Source organism: Crotalus tigris, unplaced genomic scaffold, assembly GCF_016545835.1.
Source record: "Crotalus tigris isolate CLP2741 ecotype Arizona unplaced genomic scaffold, ASM1654583v1 scf7180000018510.657491, whole genome shotgun sequence".
Lineage (NCBI taxonomy): Eukaryota > Metazoa > Chordata > Lepidosauria > Squamata > Viperidae > Crotalus > Crotalus tigris.
The window spans coordinates 584,436-604,651 of record NW_024097046.1 but is presented as its reverse complement, the minus strand read 5'-3'; the positions used below and the strand labels follow the sequence as shown (position 1 = coordinate 604,651).

At 41.0% G+C, this 20,216-nt stretch overlaps 1 protein-coding gene across 2 annotated transcripts; it reads left to right on the top strand.

Moving 5' to 3' along the window:
- The first annotated feature begins 2 nt into the window (after positions 1-2).
- Positions 3-18,652, top strand: NHLRC3 (NHL repeat containing 3). Of its 2 annotated transcripts, XM_039353308.1 has the most exons (7): positions 3-158; positions 5,148-5,300; positions 10,375-10,528; positions 12,851-13,051; positions 16,034-16,125; positions 16,570-16,682; positions 18,083-18,652. In XM_039353308.1, the coding sequence occupies exons 1-7, from the start codon at positions 54-56 to the stop codon at positions 18,309-18,311; spliced, it is 1,047 nt and encodes a 348-aa protein (XP_039209242.1). In that variant the 5' UTR covers positions 3-53; the 3' UTR covers positions 18,312-18,652. The 2 variants fall into 2 exon arrangements, with proteins under 2 accessions (XP_039209242.1, XP_039209243.1); XM_039353309.1 differs by lacking the exon at positions 12,851-13,051.
- The last annotated feature ends 1,564 nt before the right edge of the window (positions 18,653-20,216 follow it).

The following is a 20,216-nucleotide window of genomic DNA, read 5'->3' as shown; positions in this document are numbered from 1 at the left end:
AGCATGCGCATGTCAGTGTGCCTGTTTCCATAGGCGGCCGCTGCAGTACTTCAATGGGGGCTCACGATCATTTTCGGCTGCGGTTGTTTGCAGGACTCGGAGGGGCTGGTTTGTTCCTGTTGTTGATAGTCCTGTATAGAGTCGGGTCTGAGTTGGAGGTGGGTTGGCAAGCCTGATCATAACAACAGCCAGTCATGTATGTCTCTGTGTTCATAAGGCTTTGTCGCTTATAGAAATGCACTTTTAGACCGTATTCACGTTTTAATTCGTTCAGAGGTAGATTCAGTTGTAAATAAGGCTGCCAGAGTTTTGCATCGCAGACCTGATACTTCTAACAGTGGGTCCGTGATTGCCCTAAATGGGTTTTGAGCAAATAATTGTAAATAATAAAAAAATTATTGTCTTATCTCTTGACAACCTTAAATTATTGATTGATTAAGAATCATTGAATAAGGTGAAAGCCCTGGTAAAATAATTTTGGGTATTGAGTCCAAATAACCCCCCAAAAACCAAATTTGCCATTACCCTTTTTGAAGATATGTCGAATTATAGTTGCCCTCACCCTCAGGCAGCATGATCAGTGGATTAATATTGTGACATAAAATAACACATCTAAAACACACACTCAAATAATTATATTGTTTAGTTCATTGTGTCAATGGAAAATGGAGCAAGGGCAAACATAGCAGGATTTTCTTTGGACCTACTTTACATATTAATTTTGATATTTAAAAGAAAAAATACCAGCAAACCTACGAGATTATGAAATGTGGGTGATAACTGAAATGAAAAAAAATATATTTAAAAAATATTTTAAAAATTCAATAGATGAGTTAATTGAAAAGTGTCATGGAGTGTCAGCTGAAAATAAAACCAAAAAAGGAAATGAGACAGACAGAAGTGTGGGAATTGACTGGCTAGGGCTCTTGGGAGCTTAATTGACTGACTAGGGCTCTTGGGAGCTTAAATAAATATTCTTAATGCTGGGGGGAAAGAAATAGTTGGAGGTTAGCTTGGGCCAAGTAATGCAAAGTTAATAACTTTCTTCTTTATATTCAGAATGTTTAGAATAGAAAGTTAATAACTTCCTTCTTTATATTTCAGGAGAAGAGGAAAACTTGTGTCCTCTCCACATACCTCCCTGCTCAAATTATAAAAATAAAAATATTAAGGTTTGAGGCTGGCAATTCTCTGAACAGTTTAAGACACTTGCAAAGGCTCAGTATGAGGAGAAAAAAATCGATCATTTCCTCATTCTGGTTAGCTTTATAAGGCTCTTCTGAGGTTCTTGATGCCATTTAGAGTGGTGTCCTTGTGGGATGTCTCTCCCAGCTGCTATGCTTATCCATAAATGGTTTTAGTTTACTTTTTTCCCGATAGCTATAGCATTCCATTTTATTGTATCTACAGTATCACTCCTTTTGTTACACTAAGCTTTAGAGTCTGAGGAAGTACAATGCGGTGGCATCAGCTCCGTTTTTCCATTCAAGTTGAAGCTATGGAAAATCTGAATCAGTGTCTGACATTTAGGAATGAATACAGTGAGAGCCATACACTGAAATCTAATCCAAGAAAATTTTATTTTTATTTATATTTCCTATTTCTAAACTGTCCATCTCCCTCAGATACCAATGGGATATAGTTTCCCTAACCTGGAAGATGTCTTTCATTGTCTTTTAAATGGAACTGTATTTCTAATATGGAACAGTTTAAGGATATTATTTAAGACTTCATCTTTCATCAAGTGCTGGTCCAGCCTATTTTAACCCGAATAAGGATAATTTAGTACAGTCATAAGAACTTATGAAGGGCCCAGTTGGATAAGACCAAAAGCCTGAATGATCCAAAATTCCATTCCACAGTTATTGACCAGATATGGGTAAGAAGCCCTAAAAAAGGGCTTGATTGCAGCAGCCACATATCCTTATATTCAAAATGAAATGATTTGCAATTCATGATATTCAAAATGAAATGGTCTGTGATTCTGGAAGACAACATATTTCTTTCATAACCTGTAGCTATTGTTTGGCTGATCCTTGTTTATAAAATTGATTGCTCTCTTTTTACAGTTGTCCAAGTTGACAACCATCGCTACATTTTGTAGCACATTCTGTTATTCAAATAGGTTCTGTATAAAATTATATTTCATTTTACTGTTCTTGAATCACTGCCCAGTTTTATTGGCTCTAGATTTGTCCACATGGCACATTTTTCTGTACCTCTTGACATTTTTTTCATGTAGTGCTTTTCTAGAACCAGATATGCCCCAGTCAGAGGTTCCTCAAAGAGAATTGCTCTAACTCTGCCAAGAATGTGCAGATTATAACTCCCTGAATTAATCAGCCGACATGATTATTGCTGAAAATTCTAGGAGTACATATAAAGGTAGGGCAGTGTTTCCCAAACTTGACAATTTTAAGGCATGTGGACTTCAACTCCCAGAATTCCACAGCCAGCAATGATGGCTGTGGAATTCTGGGAGTTGAAGTCTACATGCCTTAAAATTGTCAAGTTTGGGAAACACTGAGATAGGGCATTCAAGGGAAGGATGCTGCAGTCTTTTGATAATTTTGGTTGATGCTTTGTGCTCTTTTTATGGTTCTTTAATTTCTTTCTTTTGGGGGGAGGTCAATGCAGTAACCAAAGCTGTAAACTGTACTGTACAATATTCCACATGTGATTACATTTTTTTTCTTCCTTTCAGTCATGCCTGATTCTTGGAGACTGCCTAGACAAGTCTCTGCAATTTTCTTGGCAAGGTTTTTTGGAAGTGATTTGTCACTGCCTCCTACATAGGACTGAGGGAGAATGATTGCCTCAAGGTCACTCAGCTGGTTTTGTGCCTAAGTTAGGACTAGAATGATCTCCTGATTTCCAGCCTGCTGCCTTGCCCATTACACCAAACTGATTACAAAGTATATCCATGCAAAATCCAACAGTATAATACAGACATGTCAAACACAAGGCCCGGGGGCCAGATGTGGCCCACGAAGTAGTTTCATGTGGCCCGTGAAGCCATCCTGGAAACAGTGAGGGAACGGCCCCCTCTGCCTTGGCCCTGGCCCAGGCCAGCCGGGAGCCAATGTACAATTCTGTGGTGGCCATCTATGCTGAAACACATTCAGTCTTAGTTCCATAAGCCCCCCCCCCCGCGTGGCCTGAGAGGAACAGTGAGGCTCCTCCAGTGGACCATGCCTTGGCACTTGCCCTGGTCCCACTCCCTTCTGCCAGAGACCCTCAAATCTATCCCACTCCTGCCCAGGCCCCCACAGGCACCCTTGACGCAAACGGTGTAGAGCTGGCCACACCCACCCAGCAGGCCACACCCACTCCATCCACACCCACCCAGTAGGCCGCACCCACCCTGGCAACATCCACCCGGCCCCCTGAGGGCAATCACAATGCTGATGCGGCCCTCAATGAAATTGAGTTTGACACCCCTGGTATAATATTTAAAAGTTTTATGTTGTGAATTCAACTAATATAGCACCTGTGTTCGGCGGCTATGCATATATTTGCTTTCAAGTATTGACGATAAGTGCTATTTGAGTGCCCCGCATAGTGAGAAGCAGCTTTGCCAAAGTGTTACTTACAGTAGTTCTTTTTATAAATGAACAGTTCACAATCAGTCGTAACTGATAATTCAGTGCACCTCACTGAATCACCTCCGATGTTGGAATGTTTTGTGCTAATATGCAAGATTCACACTTGTTTAGCAAATCGTATCTGCTATTTTAACATTCAGTTTCCCAATTTGAAGGGAGCCTTTTGAACTATTTCACTTTCCTTTTTAATTCTGAATTATTTATGCATAAATAAGCTCGTTAGATCTTCAAAAGCCTGCACTGTTTTCTTTCCTTCAAGAATTTCCATTTATACTAGCCTTCCTCTGTTGAATATTATTTAATTTTAGTGAGACTGAAACTCCCAAGAAGTCTCAACCAGATTTCCATAATATGGAAATTATGGGAAATGCAGTTCAAATGCATATTTTGAAAACTATAGTATACAAACTATGCTTTCCGATTAATCCCTGTTCATGTGCTGCTGTCCAACAGGATTTACCTTAATAAAATGATGTTGATTTCCTGGCATTGCTTGATCTTTTCTAGCCAAGTAGAGAAGTCAAGCCATTGGATTTCACAGTATAAATACTAATGGTTTATGGTTTATGAGCGTATGGATAGTGACACATTCCAATTTTTGTCTGTGTTGTTGTCATTGGCTGATTTCTGCAAAGCTGAACAAGTTAGGTTGTGCAGGAGATACTCCCCCCCACCTTGTAAACTAGACTAGGAAGTTGAGAAAATTTCAAAGAATAAGAATGGAAAATCAGTTCCATATTATTGCCAGGTATACAAGTAGTTCTCAACTTACAACCATTCATTTAGTGATCGTTCAAAGTTACAATGGCACTAAAAGAGTGACTTATGACCATTGTAGCATCCTCATGATCACATGATCAGCATTTGGATGCTTGGCAACTGACATGTATTTATGACAGTTGTAGTGTACCTGAGTCATGTGATCACCTTTTGCAGTCTTCTAACAAGCAAAGTCAATGAGGATTCATTTAACAGCCATGTTACTAACTTATCAAATTGAGTGATTCAGTTAACAACTGTGGCAAGAAAGGCCATAAAATAGGGCAAAACTCACATAACAACTGTCTTGCTTAACAACAGAAATTTTGGGTTCAATTGTGGTCATATGTTGAGGACTACCTGTATGCATGTGTCTACCTGGAGAGGAGGAATTGAACTCAACTTAGAAGGAAACAATACTTACTTAATCTTAACCCTTCTCTGGGTAAAGCTGCTTGAAAATGCTTTGTTTGAATGTTTTTTTTGTTTGCAAATTAATAAAGTTGTTTAAAGGGTGTTTTTTCCTCAGCTCAATTAATACGGATGATTGAAGGAGGAGGGTTCCCTCAAGCTGGACCTAAACATTTGTCTTTTAATTCTCTCTCGGCCTAATCTACCTCACAGGATTGTTGTTGGAAAAAAGAGAAAATAATGTAGTATATAAATCTCACAGAGAGATGGAGTTATCCCTTTCTGGACAGGTCCATTTACTAGTGACTGGAACGATGCTTCACAGTAAATCTGACCACCATTTAACTATTGTTTTTGTGTTTAATTTGGAAGGTGTTAAATCAATGGACTACTTATTCATTGTGGCGGATACAGAAACCACTCTATAAGCTTGATCTAGAGTGGCCAAAGTTTCCAGAAGAATTTATTGGTCAAACATACTGTGTTGCTGTTGATCATCTCCAAGGATTAGTCTACGTGGGACAGGTAAGAAACAACAAGATCAAACTGTTTAAGGAGTAACAACAGTTACCCAAGTTGTAGTTATTATGTTAAGAAGATGAATAATAAAGTGCTGTAATCCTGTAATGGTTCTACTGCTCCTTCAAGTTATTTCACTTTATATTTTAGAAAAAATCTAATTAAGTGCAGATTTATCACTTGATCATAAATTGCTTTTTTTTTTCATTTACACTTTTTGGTTTGGTTTACCATCTTCAAAGCTTACGCATTGTAACTTTATCTTGATTTGGCTTAGTAATGTTCTAATTGGGTTGATTAATTATTTCTTTATTATATTTCCAATCTGCTCAGTTCCAAAATGACTCTGGGCAGTTTCACACAGTTAAAAAAACATTACATTTTAAAAAATTGCATGCCTTTTTCCTATAGTTCTTTCAAATTGCACACAAAAAATGTACTGGAAATTAGCAGTTCAATAGGACAATAGGACATCTGAGATTATGTAAAATATTTATTCTTCCAATTCTATGTAAAGCCCTTTATTTGGCTTCTGGTGTCTGGGGTTCCTTATTACAATATCAAAAATTATTCCCAGCCTTATTAATATCCAACCTGTTTCAATAACTTCACTTTATTGTCTATTGTCTATCAAACTATGGTTTTCACTAAAAACCGGAGATACTTTCAAGTAAACGTTAGATTTTATAATTCCAAAGATGTGACTGTGTTTTTATTTTGGCAGCTTTCTTTCAGATTGCATCCAGATTTTCCTATTTCAGCATCTGATAGTACTTTGCTCAAATGTGCGGAGTGTTCTCACACTTTTTCTTTGAAGTCTCTGGTCTGGTTTGCATAACATATTGTGATTTGGCCTAAAATACTACTTGAATCCAGACCGTAAGACACGTTGATCATGATCTGAAATCATGACTTTGTTTTTATTATTTTATTCAATGATGGTCCAATCTGTCATCTGCAGCATATGCTAGCATATAGACTTTGGACTTCTAAGAAATGGTGCAGGGTAGAAGGAATAAATTGGAGCTAATTCTACATAAATATGGATTGAATTAGGGGCACAGAGGAATGGGTGAGTTACCCTTCCCTTGTTATATACGCTGTGCTACAAGCCCCAGTTGGATTAATACGAGCTTGTAGTTTGAAAAAAAAATGAAAATAAATCAGAAAGGCTGGTCATTCAACCAGCATAAAAATGTGGAAATTCTGATTTAAGACTGGTAAAGCATGGCATGCCATATGTGGCTTTTGTATATGTTCATTGACTAAATTTCTTACTGTGATTAACAATCTTTAGCATGTTGTGTGAACACATCTGTACTTAATGTAGATTCCATTTTTTTCAATATGTTACCCAAGAGGAATCTCCAATGATAGATTGATGTAATAGTAATAGTAGTAAAGTTGGAAGGGACCTTGGAGGTCATCTAGTCCAACCCCCTGCTCAGGCAGGAAACCCTACACCATTTTGGACAAATGGCTGTCCAGTCTCTTCTTAAAAACTTCCAGTGTTGGAGCATTTACTGCTTCTGGAGGCAGGCTGTTCCACTGATTAATTGTTCTCACTGTCAGGAAGTTTCTCCTTAGTTCTAGGTTGCTTCTCTCCTTGATTAGTTTCCACCGGTTGCTTCTTGTCCTGCCTTCAGGTGCTTTGGAAAATAGCTTAATTCCCTCTTCTTTATGGCAGCCCCTGAGATATTGGAATACTGCTATCATGTCCCCCCTTGTCCTTCTCTTCATTAAACTAGACATACCCAATTCTAGCAACTGTTCCTTATATGTTTTAGCCTCCAGTCCAGTCCAGAATCTGATTGTTTCTTTAAGGTATATAGTCATCCATTTCATGTGACTTTATAAACCTTGCATAAGTATATATGCTGTTTTAAAGTTTATTGTATATTTTGTTAGTAGCTTAAAAATCTAATGCTAGAATAAAACCAGCTTCTTCCGTACTGTTTGCTCAGTCTCTTTATAGGGACAGCCTCAAGTAGTCCGTCTTAATGTCTAGTTTTCTTATGTAAATATAACAATAAGTACATTGCAGGTCTACATGTATTTTTAAATCATGGTGTGCTCATACTTTTCAACCTGCAATGGCTAAAAACAATTAAACTTTGATACGGGCGTTGTATAATTGCAGCATTTAAAGATCAGAAGCTCTTTAAAACCTGAAATGTGTAGTTTCTGAAATTTTAAGCGTTGTAATTAATCTGAATTCCCACTGTTGTAATTACAACCTTTAATGAAATGACTGTAAAAAATTAAAATCGGACTGAATTCCTAAACTACTGAAAGACAGCCATGGCAAGACAGATTGATATAAAGAAAATTGAAGGCCAGACAACTCGACTTCTGTGTCCCTGATGAATTGCTGGAAAACGTGATCTGTTTCCCAGCTCTAGCTTTAACAGATTATACCTGCGTGGCAGAAGCAGCCGTGGCTGCCTTTCTGCAAAGAGCTTTGCTTCAGGAAATACTTTGTGACTGTCAACGAGAGACATATGTAGAGCTGCCTTTCTGAAAATAATCAAGGAATTTGCAGTTTAGTACAACAGTTCCAACAAAATCCAGCACTATATATGTACTAAGCCAGTATTGTAGGATTCCTGGTGAATTTCTTGGGGCAGTTAAAAATTACTAGCTGCAATCTTTAAAGTACTTCCTGGCTTGGGGGCTTTATACTTGGAAGCCCCCCACATCTACCCATTGAACCATTCTTAGAGTATGGCTTGTGGCTAGGAGAGCCAGGGCTTTTTTTGTCATCATCCTCTGTCAGGAATGCTTGCGGGAAGTTCAGGCTTTCTTCATTCAGAGTCTAAAGCAGTGGTTCTCAACCTTTCTAATGCCGCGACCCCACAATACAGTTCCCCATGTTGTGGTGACCCCCAACCACTTATACATCACCGGGTGCCAGGGGCGTGGCCAAAGAAAAGGGGGGAAAAATGGCGGACAGCCTTGTTTGGTGACCCCGGTGAAATGGTCATTCGACCCCAAATGGGGTCCCGACCCACAGGTTGAGAACCACTGGTCTAAAGCAATATGATCAGCAGCACCAACCAGGCTGATGTGTAAGTTGGAATGCAATTGCCCTTCATTTTGCTCGTATCTCTGTATTGTATAACGAAATTCTCAGTTTGGGAGAAGTGCCTATCCATTTATTAAGCTAAAATACATTAGCGCAGGGTTCCCCAACCCCCGGTCCGTAGACCAGTACTGGGCTGCGGCATGCCAACAAACGGCCCGCACAAACAAGCAAAGCCCCATCTATGGGATACAGGCAGCATACAAAACCACACAGTCTCCGGTCCGCGGAAAAACCTTCGTCCACGGAACCAGTCCCTGGTGCCCAAAAGGTTGGAGACCTCTGCATTAGCATACTTTGTGATTTTTTTAAAAAAACATAGGTTGAAATGTGTTTCATTTTTATGTGGATATTTTAAAAAGCGAGCCAAGTTGGTGTAGTGGTTAAGACCCTGGACAGGAGACCATGAGTCTAGTCCTGCCTTGGGCACAGAGCCAGCCAGACGACCTTGGATCAATCACTCTTTTATTCCTAAGAAGTAGGCAGTGACCAATCACTTCCAAAATCTTGCCAAGAAAACTATAGGTTTTAGACCAGTCAATCACGAGGAGTCAACAATGACTCCAAAGCATTTATGTGGTAGTAATGTGACAGACTGAGGAATGAGTAAATAAAGCAGTACTAGTTGGAAATAGTCTGATCTCTGCACTCTGTTTATGAAATATCCATAAATGGCATGTTTGCGTGGTGCCAAGTTTGAGGTATTTTAAGCCAAGTACGGGACTTAAAAATAAGTGGATCTTTTAAAATATATCATGATACTTTAACTTTTTTTTTTACTGTGCTTTCATTTTACCCTGTTTTAGTTCTGCAAAAGTTAATTTGGTACCCTCTGTTGTTAAATGTTGTACATATAGTATTTCTCTTGTTTTTATAGCTCTTTTAGAATATTGGATTATTTTTTGGACTTGTGGTTTAGTTACATCCTGTTTGTCCTTCAGAAAAGGCTTCTCATTGAATAGCGAAAGAAATAGGTTAAATTTGGATTTACTGGAACCTTCATGTTAGGTTCCTGAATCTCAAATGTTCAAATGCTGAGAACAAGTAAGAGGGAAAAGCCATTGTCCTCTTGAGCTGCTGTAAAGCTTTCTGAAAGTACTTTTCTGTGTCTTTTGACAACAATGCTTTGTGCTAAATCAGTGGTTCTCAACCTGTGGGTCGGGACCCCATTTGGGGTCGAACAACCATTTCACGGGGGTCGCCAAACAACGCAGTCCGCCATTTTTTCCCCTTTTCCTTAGCTGTGCTACTCCCTTTTATTCTATTGGCTTTTGAAAGCCAATAGAATAGACTCTCTTGAATAGAGTCTAATTCTATTGGCTTTCAAAAGCCAATAGGAATTGTCCAGGCTGTCTCTGCCCTGCTGAGCCCGCCAAAAGTCCCATTCTGCAAACGGTGCTGCACCAGTTCAGTAGTCCTCTACTTACGACTGGTTGAGTAGTCCTCAACTTACGACCGGTTGGGGGTCGCGGCATTAAAAAGGTTGAGAACCACTGTGCTAAATACTTGAGTGCCTTTCTCACATTTGGCATTCCAAATGCAGAATTTCCCAGCCAGCATGGCAATTGTTGAAAATTCTGAAAGTTAATGTCTGCATAATTGAAGGATGCTTGGGTTAGGGGAGGGTGGATTAATTTTCTCAAAACAGCCGTAATAATTTTCTCGATCAGCACACAAAATGATGGGTGTCCTCTATTGTACTGCTACATCGGCTTTTTCAGCAACATTGGTTTCTGTGGTCTCCTTGGACCTACCAATTACTTACCTTTTACATAGCTGCGCTGGCGCACTCTGAAACCTGAGAGAGACGAATTGACTAGTATTTATTAAATATATTTCCTTTCCTTGTTTGTTTTTTGAAGGTAACCATGCCTGGTCAAGATCTTTGGAGTTGCAGTATGAAAATGTTTAAGGCTATTTACTGTGAAAAGAGCTGTAATGAAAAAATGGTTAGTTTTTTCTGTCTGCTATACCTCTCTGATTCTCTTTTTTGTTAAGAGAGGTAATGATGATGTACCAAAGGTCTCAGTATACTCTGAGGAAGGCTATCTTGTACAAACATGGAAAACAACCACCATTGAGATGCCCCACGGAATCTTTGCCCTGAGCACATCCAATGGAAGCTCTGTGTGGATCACAGATACAGGAAATGGTGCGTAGAAAAATTGTTGTTTAACATGGAAAAAGAATGCTGTTGTGTGTCTTATGTTTTGCAACTGAAGTCTATTTTGGATTGAATTTAAGTTGAGATGCTGACCTTTCCCCCCAAAAAATTGGAATCCAAGATTAAACATATAGATAGATAGATAGATAGGTAGGTAGGTAGGTAGGTAGGTAGGTAGGTAGGTAGGTAGGTAGGTCTTTGGTTATTCGGGTTTTCTCCCGCATCAAATTGGAAGTGTCTTGGCGACGTTTCGACAAAGTTTCATTCGTCATCTTCAGGCTGGTGTTTTCGGCTTCGTGCTCCTAGAAGCGGGAGAAAACCAGAATAACCAAAGACCTACATACAAACACCCGCAAAAGCCTCAGAAAATATATATATATATATATATATATATATATATATATATATATATATATATATATATATATATAAACATTGTAAAGATTAAGCATATAGATTGTATCTTTACAATAAACATATATCAGTCTGGTAATCATCAGCTATTTCAGTTTTCAAATCCCATAAGTCCAAGTGAGTGTGGAGAATGGCAACAAAATCTGAAAAACAGAGTCATTTTAAGACATCATACCAATATTTAATTTAAAAAGCATGAGTAATGAGAACCTCTCTGTCGCCATTAAAATCTCAGCATATAGAAGTACAACCAATGGTGGGGTTCAAATATGTGAACCACCGGTACTCTGTGCGGATGCCACTTCCGGAAGTCCATTCTGGGCCTGGGCAACAAAAAATTAGCTATCAGTTCTGCCAAATTGGTGTGAACTGGCTGAATCTCACCACTGAGTACAACCAATAATCAGTCTAGACCAGTCTAGACCAGGCCGAGGTTGCCTACCCCTGGTCTAGAATGAATGTCTTCAAAACTCAACAGTTGGTTAGGTAGCTTACTTCTGATTCAGGCTGGCCCTCTTCTAACCCCCTTAGTTTGTTTCTTAAAGATTTTCTTCCATGTTCTTAAGCCATTATCCCTCCTTTCTCTGATAAAAGAGGATAATGTTCTTTTCCTCTGAGTGATAGCAAGCCAAGCATGCTTCCACAAAGAAGGTTTCTAGTCATAGTAGTCAGAATTGATTGATGTATCTATTTCATCTCCGTAATGGGTTTTCAGTGATAGAAAAATATGGTAGGGATACTAATGGGAGTCGGCATCAGCCCCTGGTATGCTTTTTGAAATTCTGTGAATGAGAAGAGATGATGGCACATCCCTGCAAGCCCCAGAATCTCGCACATTTTGTGAAAGGTTCTGCAGGTAATGCCCAAATGAGTGTGCAGTTTGGCTACAATACAGCTCATACAAAGCACGCAGTGCAAATGGTTGCTGGCTGCATTCCCATTTGAGTAAAGCATTTGTCCCCATCAGAACTGGAAGAAAGGGGATTGTGAATGGATAAGTAGCATTGAAGGCTTTGGGCAGGGCAAGAACAAAAGGCACGTGGCACTGTGGCCGACCAATTTCAGTGTCTTCACCGGCAGGACACTACATCTGACATGACTGCAACCTGATTCATTTTGTTATGCCTGACCCAAAAAAAAAAAGATCTGCTTTGAAATATTATAGCATTGTTTAATTAAAATTCGGTTATTTGGGATATCTGCAGCTTGCCACCCTATTCTTGAATGGAGATTTGGCCACACACTTTTCAAACCTCTGCAGATCTTGTTATTTATTCAAAGTTTTGGGAGAACGAAGAAGAAAAGGAGAGGCTAATCGAGAGGTAGTGAGAGAAAGAATAGGAACAAGGGTTCATCATGAGCAGCTGTCTGTGATGCAGAGCAGAAAGGCTCTGTACAGGTAGCCTTCAGCTTACGACCACAATTGAGCCCAATTTTTCTGTTGCTAAAGAAGACAATTTTATTAAGTGAGTTTGGCCCCATTTTACAGCCTTTCTTGTCACAACTGTTATGTGAATCACTGCAGTGGTTAAGGTAGCAACGCTGTTGTTAAGTGAATCTGGCATCCTCAATGACTTTGCTTGTCAGAAGGTCGCAAAAGGGGATCACATGACCCCGGGACACGGCAACCGTCGTAAATATGAGCCGGTTTTGCCAAGTGTCTGAATTTTGATGACATGACCGTGGGGATGCTGCTATGGTTGTAAGTGTGAAAAAATGGTCACAAATCACTGTTTTCAGTGATGTCGTAACTTTGAACGGTCACTAAAGGAATGGTTATAAGTCAAGGACTACCTGTACTACCAGTTTGCCCCAGGTAGGGAATTAATTATTATTTTATCTGTCCTACTGATACTTGTGACCTTGTTGGAAAGTGTCAACTTCTTCCTGATGCAGGAAAATATGGACATACAGTGAAACAGTACAGCCCTTTAGGTGAACTTCTTCGAGTTATAGGTACCCCAGGTACAGCAGGTTCCGATACAAACCCGCTACAGTTTGACCAGCCAGCAGAGATTTTTGTGGAATCAACAGGAAATATTTATATTGTGGATGGTGATGGAGGACTAAATAACCGCTTGCTCAAATTGACCAAAGGTAAGCAAATGTAGGTTTAAAATGTTGGTGCCAGCTTTTATTTCTAATGAGCCGATGTACCATTTCCTAACTTCATGTGTCGATTGGACTGCAACTTACAGAATATGAAACTCATATCTGCAGGACGTAAGACTGGGAAGCTGCATGAGTGGCTTTTTCTATGATAACACAACACATTAGGAGTGGTTAAGTGGTTTGGGTTTGATGCAATCGGCATTAGCTGTTGACCACATGAACGTCTGGTTTTCTGGGCAACAATATGCCGACATTGTCTTCTTTTGGGAATATTATTTTTAAACTTTACAGTCTAGCCTACAATGATGGGGCTTCCAAGTAGTCTCTTATTCAAGCATTAACCAGCTTCAAGCCTGTTTAGATTTTTTGAGATTAGCCAAGGTTTGGGAGGCGCAGCCACTTGCTGTAAGACATTTATAGAGATTATGAGATTCTAAATGAGAAAATGGTGTCTTCTCCCACGTGCATCAATTCTTGGTGACTCGTAGATTATGATCTGCAGGCATAAGCCACCAATATGTTGCACCTTTACTGCTGCAAATTTACTGGTACCTTATCTTTTTATAAGATTCTAATACTTTTTCTAATACTTTTTCAATAATATTCTGATGATACCTTAAGACAGTGGTTCTCAACCTTTCTAATGCCGTGACCCCATAATACAGCTCCCCACGTTGTGGTGACCCCAGGGGCGTGGCCGAGTGGGTGTGGCCACCGAGTGGGTGTGGCCACCGAGTGGGCGTGGCCAAGTGGGCGTGGCCAAGTGGGCGTGGCCACCAAGTGGCCGCCGCGGGTCCCATCGCCGCAGCAGATGCACAGCTGCCCTTCCTCTTCCTCGGCGCAATCTTTCGCCCGCCCCAGTGACTCCCTCCCCTTTCCGGGGTCCAGGCATACCCTCCGGAGCCCCGGCGTTTGCACCCTGCAGGAAGCGCAGGGTGCCCATGTAATCCTGCTCGGTTGAGGACACAGAGGCGAAGACGCAGCTGGCGGTCCGTATCCTTTGCCGGTTCCAAAGGGAGAGCACTGGTGCCGGGGGTCACTGCCCCCACCGCCGCTGCCACCGACGGCTCAGATACCGACTGCACTTCCATGGCTCCTGCCTGCCTCAGCTTCCAGAAGATCATCCCGACCCCATTTCCTCACTCCGTGGCCGGCTTTAGGCGCCCTCCATCCCCGAGGCGCACGCCAAACGCACCACAAGGATCGAGTCTCTCGAGCTTGACCTACCAACAGGAGCGCCGCACTGGGACATGGCGAGGAGGCGGCATCGGCGGCTAGGAGGAGCAGAGCACAAACAGCGCCGAATGGAGAGAAGTGTCCCAGCGTGGTGCTCCTGCTGGTAGGTCGAGCTCGAGAGACTCGATCCTTGTGGTGCGTTTGGTGTGCGCCTCGGGGATGGAGGGCGCCTAAAGCCGAGCAGGGAGTGGAGCGTGCGCCAGCAGGAGCGCCGCACTGGGACATGGCAAGGAGGCGGCGTCGGTGGCTACGAGGAGCAGAGCGCAAACAGCACTGAATGGAGAGAAGCGAGTGGTGAGTGGAGCGCGCGAAGGGACTTGACCAGGGCAGCGGGCGGAGGGGAGGGGAGGGTCGGCTCCGGAGGCGGAGGTGGCGCTCAGAAGTGAGGGAAGGGGCGGTGGCGAGATGAGCCCAAAACAGTAGTCTGGAGAGCGCAGCAGGCGGCGAGGGGAGAGGCCGGAACAAAGAGAGAAGCGGCTGGAAAGCCGGAGAAGCAGGGAAGATGCGGGGATTTCTACGATAGGATGCAAAAAAAACCCAAAAACCTTGCCTTGGCACATTGGCGTGCCTTTGCCCTTCCGACCCTAGGAGAAGTTGGCTTGCAAACTTGTTTGCAGTCGGTTTCTCAGTTTGGGAGATTGCATGCTTATAGAATGCCATGCAGTACAAAAACGGTAAGCTTTTTGTCCGCTTTATTGGATAAGAGGGGGAAGCCATTCTCTTGCGGGATGTTTCTTGCACGATTGGTTGCTGCATTTTGCTGCACGGAACTCTTGTTCCGCAAAGGCTTGCATGGAGAAGCAGTGGCTGCTTCCTTTGCAGCCAGCCAGGCAGGCCAGAGAGGAAACTTACTGTTTTTAGTTGTTTTCTCTTTTGCTTTCCGCTGCTTGCTCTCTCTCGCTTGTCCTCTGTATTCCTTTCCTCCATGTGCTCCGAAACCGAAACTTCCTAACTTTAAATAGAAAAAAGCTGCGCATGCGCAAAGAGGAGGGAGGCAGGAACGGCACTTTCTATAGCCAAATAAGAGGAAGTAGAACAGTTAGAGAAAAGGGAAAAAAAAATGGCGGACAGCGTGGTTTGGCGACCCCCGTGAAATGGTCGATCGACCCCAAATGGGGTCGCGACCCATAGGTTGAGAACCGCTGCCTTAAGATCTTAAACATATCTTAAACAGCATGATTTTGCAGAATGAAAACAGATATTATATTAATAGTCAAAAACTGAAATCCGAATGTATTCTGCAATGGAAAAGCTAGATTATATCATTTAATGCATATTGGTGAAATACAACACGGTATTTTCTGAATTTCTATGACACAGATATGCCTGCTTTGGTTTTTCCTGATGTTAGGCCCTCTTCAGTTTTCCTCAGGCAGACCTGTTGTGATAGGATAGCATGGCTATGCCATACAATATGTTAAACTCCTTTAAATTGCAAGGCAATCTTTTTGGTTGCAGATTTGGGCAAAAATGTTTGATCTTTTTGTTTTCTTTTTCAAAAGCAGTTTGGTAGTTTTTAAAGTGAAAATCGAGTGAAAAGTCTCAAAGTATCTGATTGCACTCATTTTTACATCTTTTCAATATGACGAGGTGTGTGAATTAGTACTTCAAAAGGTCCATATATACTCCTGGACTGTGGGTTCTCTACTCGTGCTTTTGTTTTAATACTGATTATTTTGTTGTAAACTCATTGCAGGAAATAATGTTTGATCGACACTTTTTTACTCACAGACTTAAAGATTCTATGGCTACGTGGAGAAAACGGTACTGCTCCTACACAGTTCAGGATTCCACACAGTGTAACTGTGGATTCGGTTGGGCGGGTAAGGAGCAGTGATAATTTTGACATAATAGCATAAAACATTAGAGTACTACTGACCACATTGATGAGGACACTGTTGGCTGAGCTAACAACCATTTAGGTTTTATTGTCTCAGCACTTCGAATGTGCACAAGGTAACACACATGCAAAAGGAATGGGGTTTCACTAGTGCAGTTTCCCAACTTGTCTTTTTTTAATCCCCAGCCTTCCCTCCACTCCCAGTGCCCTTAAAAATAACTGTTGAACAATTGTCTTGATGGCTATTCAAACCATTTGGATGGATGAAAGAGTTATACATATTGCTAGATTATAAAGATTTGATTTATAACCTAACATAAAGTATTGAGATGCTGGTTATTAATTTAGAGAGCCATCCATTTAAGTTAGATTTTTTTTGTGTGTATTTCTTCCTCAGTGCTTAAAATGGTGTCTTTGTTTGTACCAGGTCTGGGTTGCAGATAGAGCCAACTGGAGAATCCAAGTTTTTGAAAAGAGCACTGGGGAATGGTTAGGATCTTGGGATAACTGCTTCACAGAAGATGGCCCTTACTCTGTAAGGTATAGTATCTGTGTGTATGTATGCCAGCGTGTCCATTAGATAGAAAACTTTTCAACTAATTACAGTTGAACAAGAATCCATTTGTAGATAGGATTTCTAATGAAGGTTTCAGTTCCTAGGATAGAGCCAAATAAGAGTTATGTAGCTCTCTGAACGCACTAGAGCAGGCGTAGGCAACCTTGGCTCTTTTATGACTCGTGGACTTCAACTCCCAGAATTCCTGAGTCAGCATAGCTGGCTCAGGAATTCTGGGAGTTGAGGTCCACGAGTCATAAAAGAGCCAAGGTTGCCTACCCCTGCACTAGAGGGTTCACTAAAAATTCACATCCCCCTAATTCTGAAATGCGATCACTTTCATTATACATTTTCCATAACCAGTATACTTTTTGAAAGTGATCTGCCAGTAACTGGTAACCCTGGCACTTTTTCTGTGATTCGGACCTTAAAAAGCTCAATTTCACTTTTCTGGAAGATACCGTTAAACTGCCTGATATTTTAAAATGGCATTTGGGTGGGAACAAAGTATTCACCAAGTGGAATAAGAAACGAACTAGAATGGGAGACAATATTTGTTTGTTTCATACACACTCCTCCCCACATGTTTTATGTTGCTAGAAAGGGAATGTTGAGCTCTAGGAAAGGTACGATGTAGATGAATATTGTTTCCTTAAAGGAGAAACCCCACACCCTTTTTTGGATCATAGGCAATTTGAATAATTTCCATTCTATTTAAATGTATACTTGCAGTGAAGAGGATTAAACTGATGCATTCTTTTATTGCAGGGGTAGGCAACATTGGCTCTTTTATAACTCGTGGACTTCAACTCCCAGAATTTTGGGAGTTGAAGTCCACGAGTCATAAAAGAGCCAATGTTACCTACCCCTGCTTTATTGGCATACCCTTTCATGTGGAATAATCTCATATTATTTTGGAACTATATGAAAGGATTGTATCTTGTCATGGGCCAGCAACAGTTTGCAGACCAGCACTAGTCTGTGGACCACACTTTCTTAGTAGTATTGATTTAAAAAAAAAATGCAAAAATACCCATATTTCATATATTCAGATAATACCTCTGAATATTGAAATTTGTGTCCAAAGAATTGCAGTATGCTTTTTTTGTTATTGAAGGGCACCTGTCACTTATTCTCTATTTGTACCAAACATTCCTATTGAAAATTGGCTCCAAAATACTGAATCTCAACAGTAGGATTTACTAGGATTTTAAAAAAGCTCTTAGGACAGCATTTCAGGCAATGTTGGTGTCTGTATAGAGGCAGCAGCCTTGTCTCAGATCCAACAGAAATGCACATTGCTCACAGAATGAGATCTTTTAAGATTCAGTGTTTCTTTTTTTAAAAATAAAGTTTCCTTTTTTTTCCTCCCTTCCACTTACAGATTTACTCCTGATCAGCAGTATATCATTGTGGCCCACCTAAATATTAATAAGATTTCTATTTTGGCTGCCCCACCAGTAGGATTAATTGGGGATTGCACTGTGGTGGACACGATCCAGCTTGCAAAAGAAGTCAAGCCTCATCTTCTGGATGTCAGCTTAAGTACTGGAGCCATTTATGTGGCAGAAATTGGAGCTGAACAAGTACAGAAATATGTACCTTTGGACTAACGGCATCTTTCAGGCCATACAAGCAGAACCGGATGGGGTGGGCTGCAGCTCTTATACTCTTCTCTGTCTGACAGATGATTGCTGTGCTGGTTGGGGGGGGGGAGTCCATAGGAGCAGACAGTAGCTGGCTGAGGGATTCTGCTCTACTGGATTGCCTGCTCTCTCTAGTTGTGCAATACTTGAAATAACTAATGATGCATTCTGTGCATTTATCTCAGGGTTTGTTTGTCTTTCATTATTTTAGCCAAGTTTTATGGACCATGTTTTAATTGTTTTTTTGTATAAATTGTTTCTCTTGTAATAAAATTCCAAGAGTTTTTCTGGTCATTCTTTTAATATAATCAGAATTATATTAATCACCCGGTCTTAAATTTGTTTACAGGCAATGGGAGACAACAGCATATTGGATGGAGGGATGGATGGATAGATGGATGGATGGATGGATGGGTGAATGGGTGGGAGGGATGGAGGAAGGAAGGAAGGAAGGAAGGAAGGAAGGAAGGAAGGAAGGAAGGAAGGAAGGAAGGAAGGGTATTGCAGTTATCTGAGGGAACAACTCCCACTCCATAAGCAGAAAAGATCTTTGAAAAATACAATTGCACTTCAGCATTAGCGGAGCATGGTCCAGTGGCAGTCTCTGTCCACTGAGGGCTTTTCTAAGCACAGCCTCTATTCAAAGCATTCTTTCAGTTGCTGATCCGTTTTCCTGTTATATTTTGATGTAGTATTCTCAAATGAATATTTTTAAAAATATGGTATGTTGTGATTGTTCAGCCTACCAAACCAATTTCATATATTTTAGTGGCCTTGTTTTATACTCATTATTGTCATGGTTCTTATCTTTTAAAGAAACTTTTTCTGAATAATGAATGTATTTGTTATTTTTTAAGCAGAGCAAAACTAACAGCAATTTATAATCTGCACAGAAAAGCATTGTTTTGGAAATTGGCATGTTATACATACGTTAAACACAGCATTATATATATAAAAAATTGTGACTAACATAAAATTAAATGTAAAGAAAACCAACTTAAGGACAGCAGGTAGAACAACCACCTTAGAATTGACAGTAAAGATACCAAAATAGTGGATAGCCTCTGCGTTTTAGTAAAGGAATAAGCAGTCAAGAAAAATGCTGCAGATTGGAATTCCATAGAACAGCCACAAAGGCTTTGGAAACAATATTAAAATGTTGAGATGCATCTATGTTGTGATGTGGTCGCTAGGAATCAAAGACCCGATGACACATAATCAGTCTATCAGTTGACTAACATCGTTCCTCTCAACTTTGCATCTGTGCTCCAAAAATTCCTGCAAGATATTAGGATATTAACAACTTTGACCTACATTGCTTTGAACCTGAAATCGCAGGATTGTAAGCTAAAAGAATTCTAGGAGGCAATGGCAAATCATGTCTATATTATAACACCATCCCCGAATAAAAGTCCAGCGTGGAGCTCCTGCTCACTGGGAATTGACCTCTGCGTGAGAAATATCTGTTACCTTAATTCTGGAACATTTTCATAATATTTTAATGAAAGTTGCTCTGGTCACTGGAATAATGCCCCTTTCTAGTACACTCTTTCCAATATATTCACATATATTCTGGTATTTCAGGCCCTACAGCTAAAAGAGCTATGGGTTCGGGGCCCAAAGATATTCCATATACCAATGGTGACGAACCTATGGCATGGGTGCCAGAGGCGGCACTTAGAGCCCTCTCTGTGGGCACGCATGCCATTGCCCCAGCCCTGCCACCCCCTGTGGCCCCTTCCTCACCAGCAGCCCCCCGGAGGAGAGTTGCCCTGGGCGCAGCCTGTGCAGAGTAGCGCAGCCAAGGACATGGCAGCTGGGCAGCAGGGACAAGACCCCACCCCCGTGCCCCATCGTGTACAGATGATGCGG

What these genes read in the sequence shown, in the direction of transcription:
- NHLRC3 (XM_039353308.1), top strand. Translation starts at nt 54, where the DNA reads ATGGGGGCTCACGATCATTTTCGGCTGCGGTTGTTTGCAGGACTCGGA. An exon ending in GAGTCGGGTCTGAGTTGGAG is followed by an intron (nt 159 to 5,147) that starts GTGGGTTGGCAA and finishes TTAATTTGGAAG; the next exon opens with GTGTTAAATCAATGGACTAC. An exon ending in GATCACAGATACAGGAAATG is followed by an intron (nt 10,529 to 12,850) that starts GTGCGTAGAAAA and finishes TTCCTGATGCAG; the next exon opens with GAAAATATGGACATACAGTG.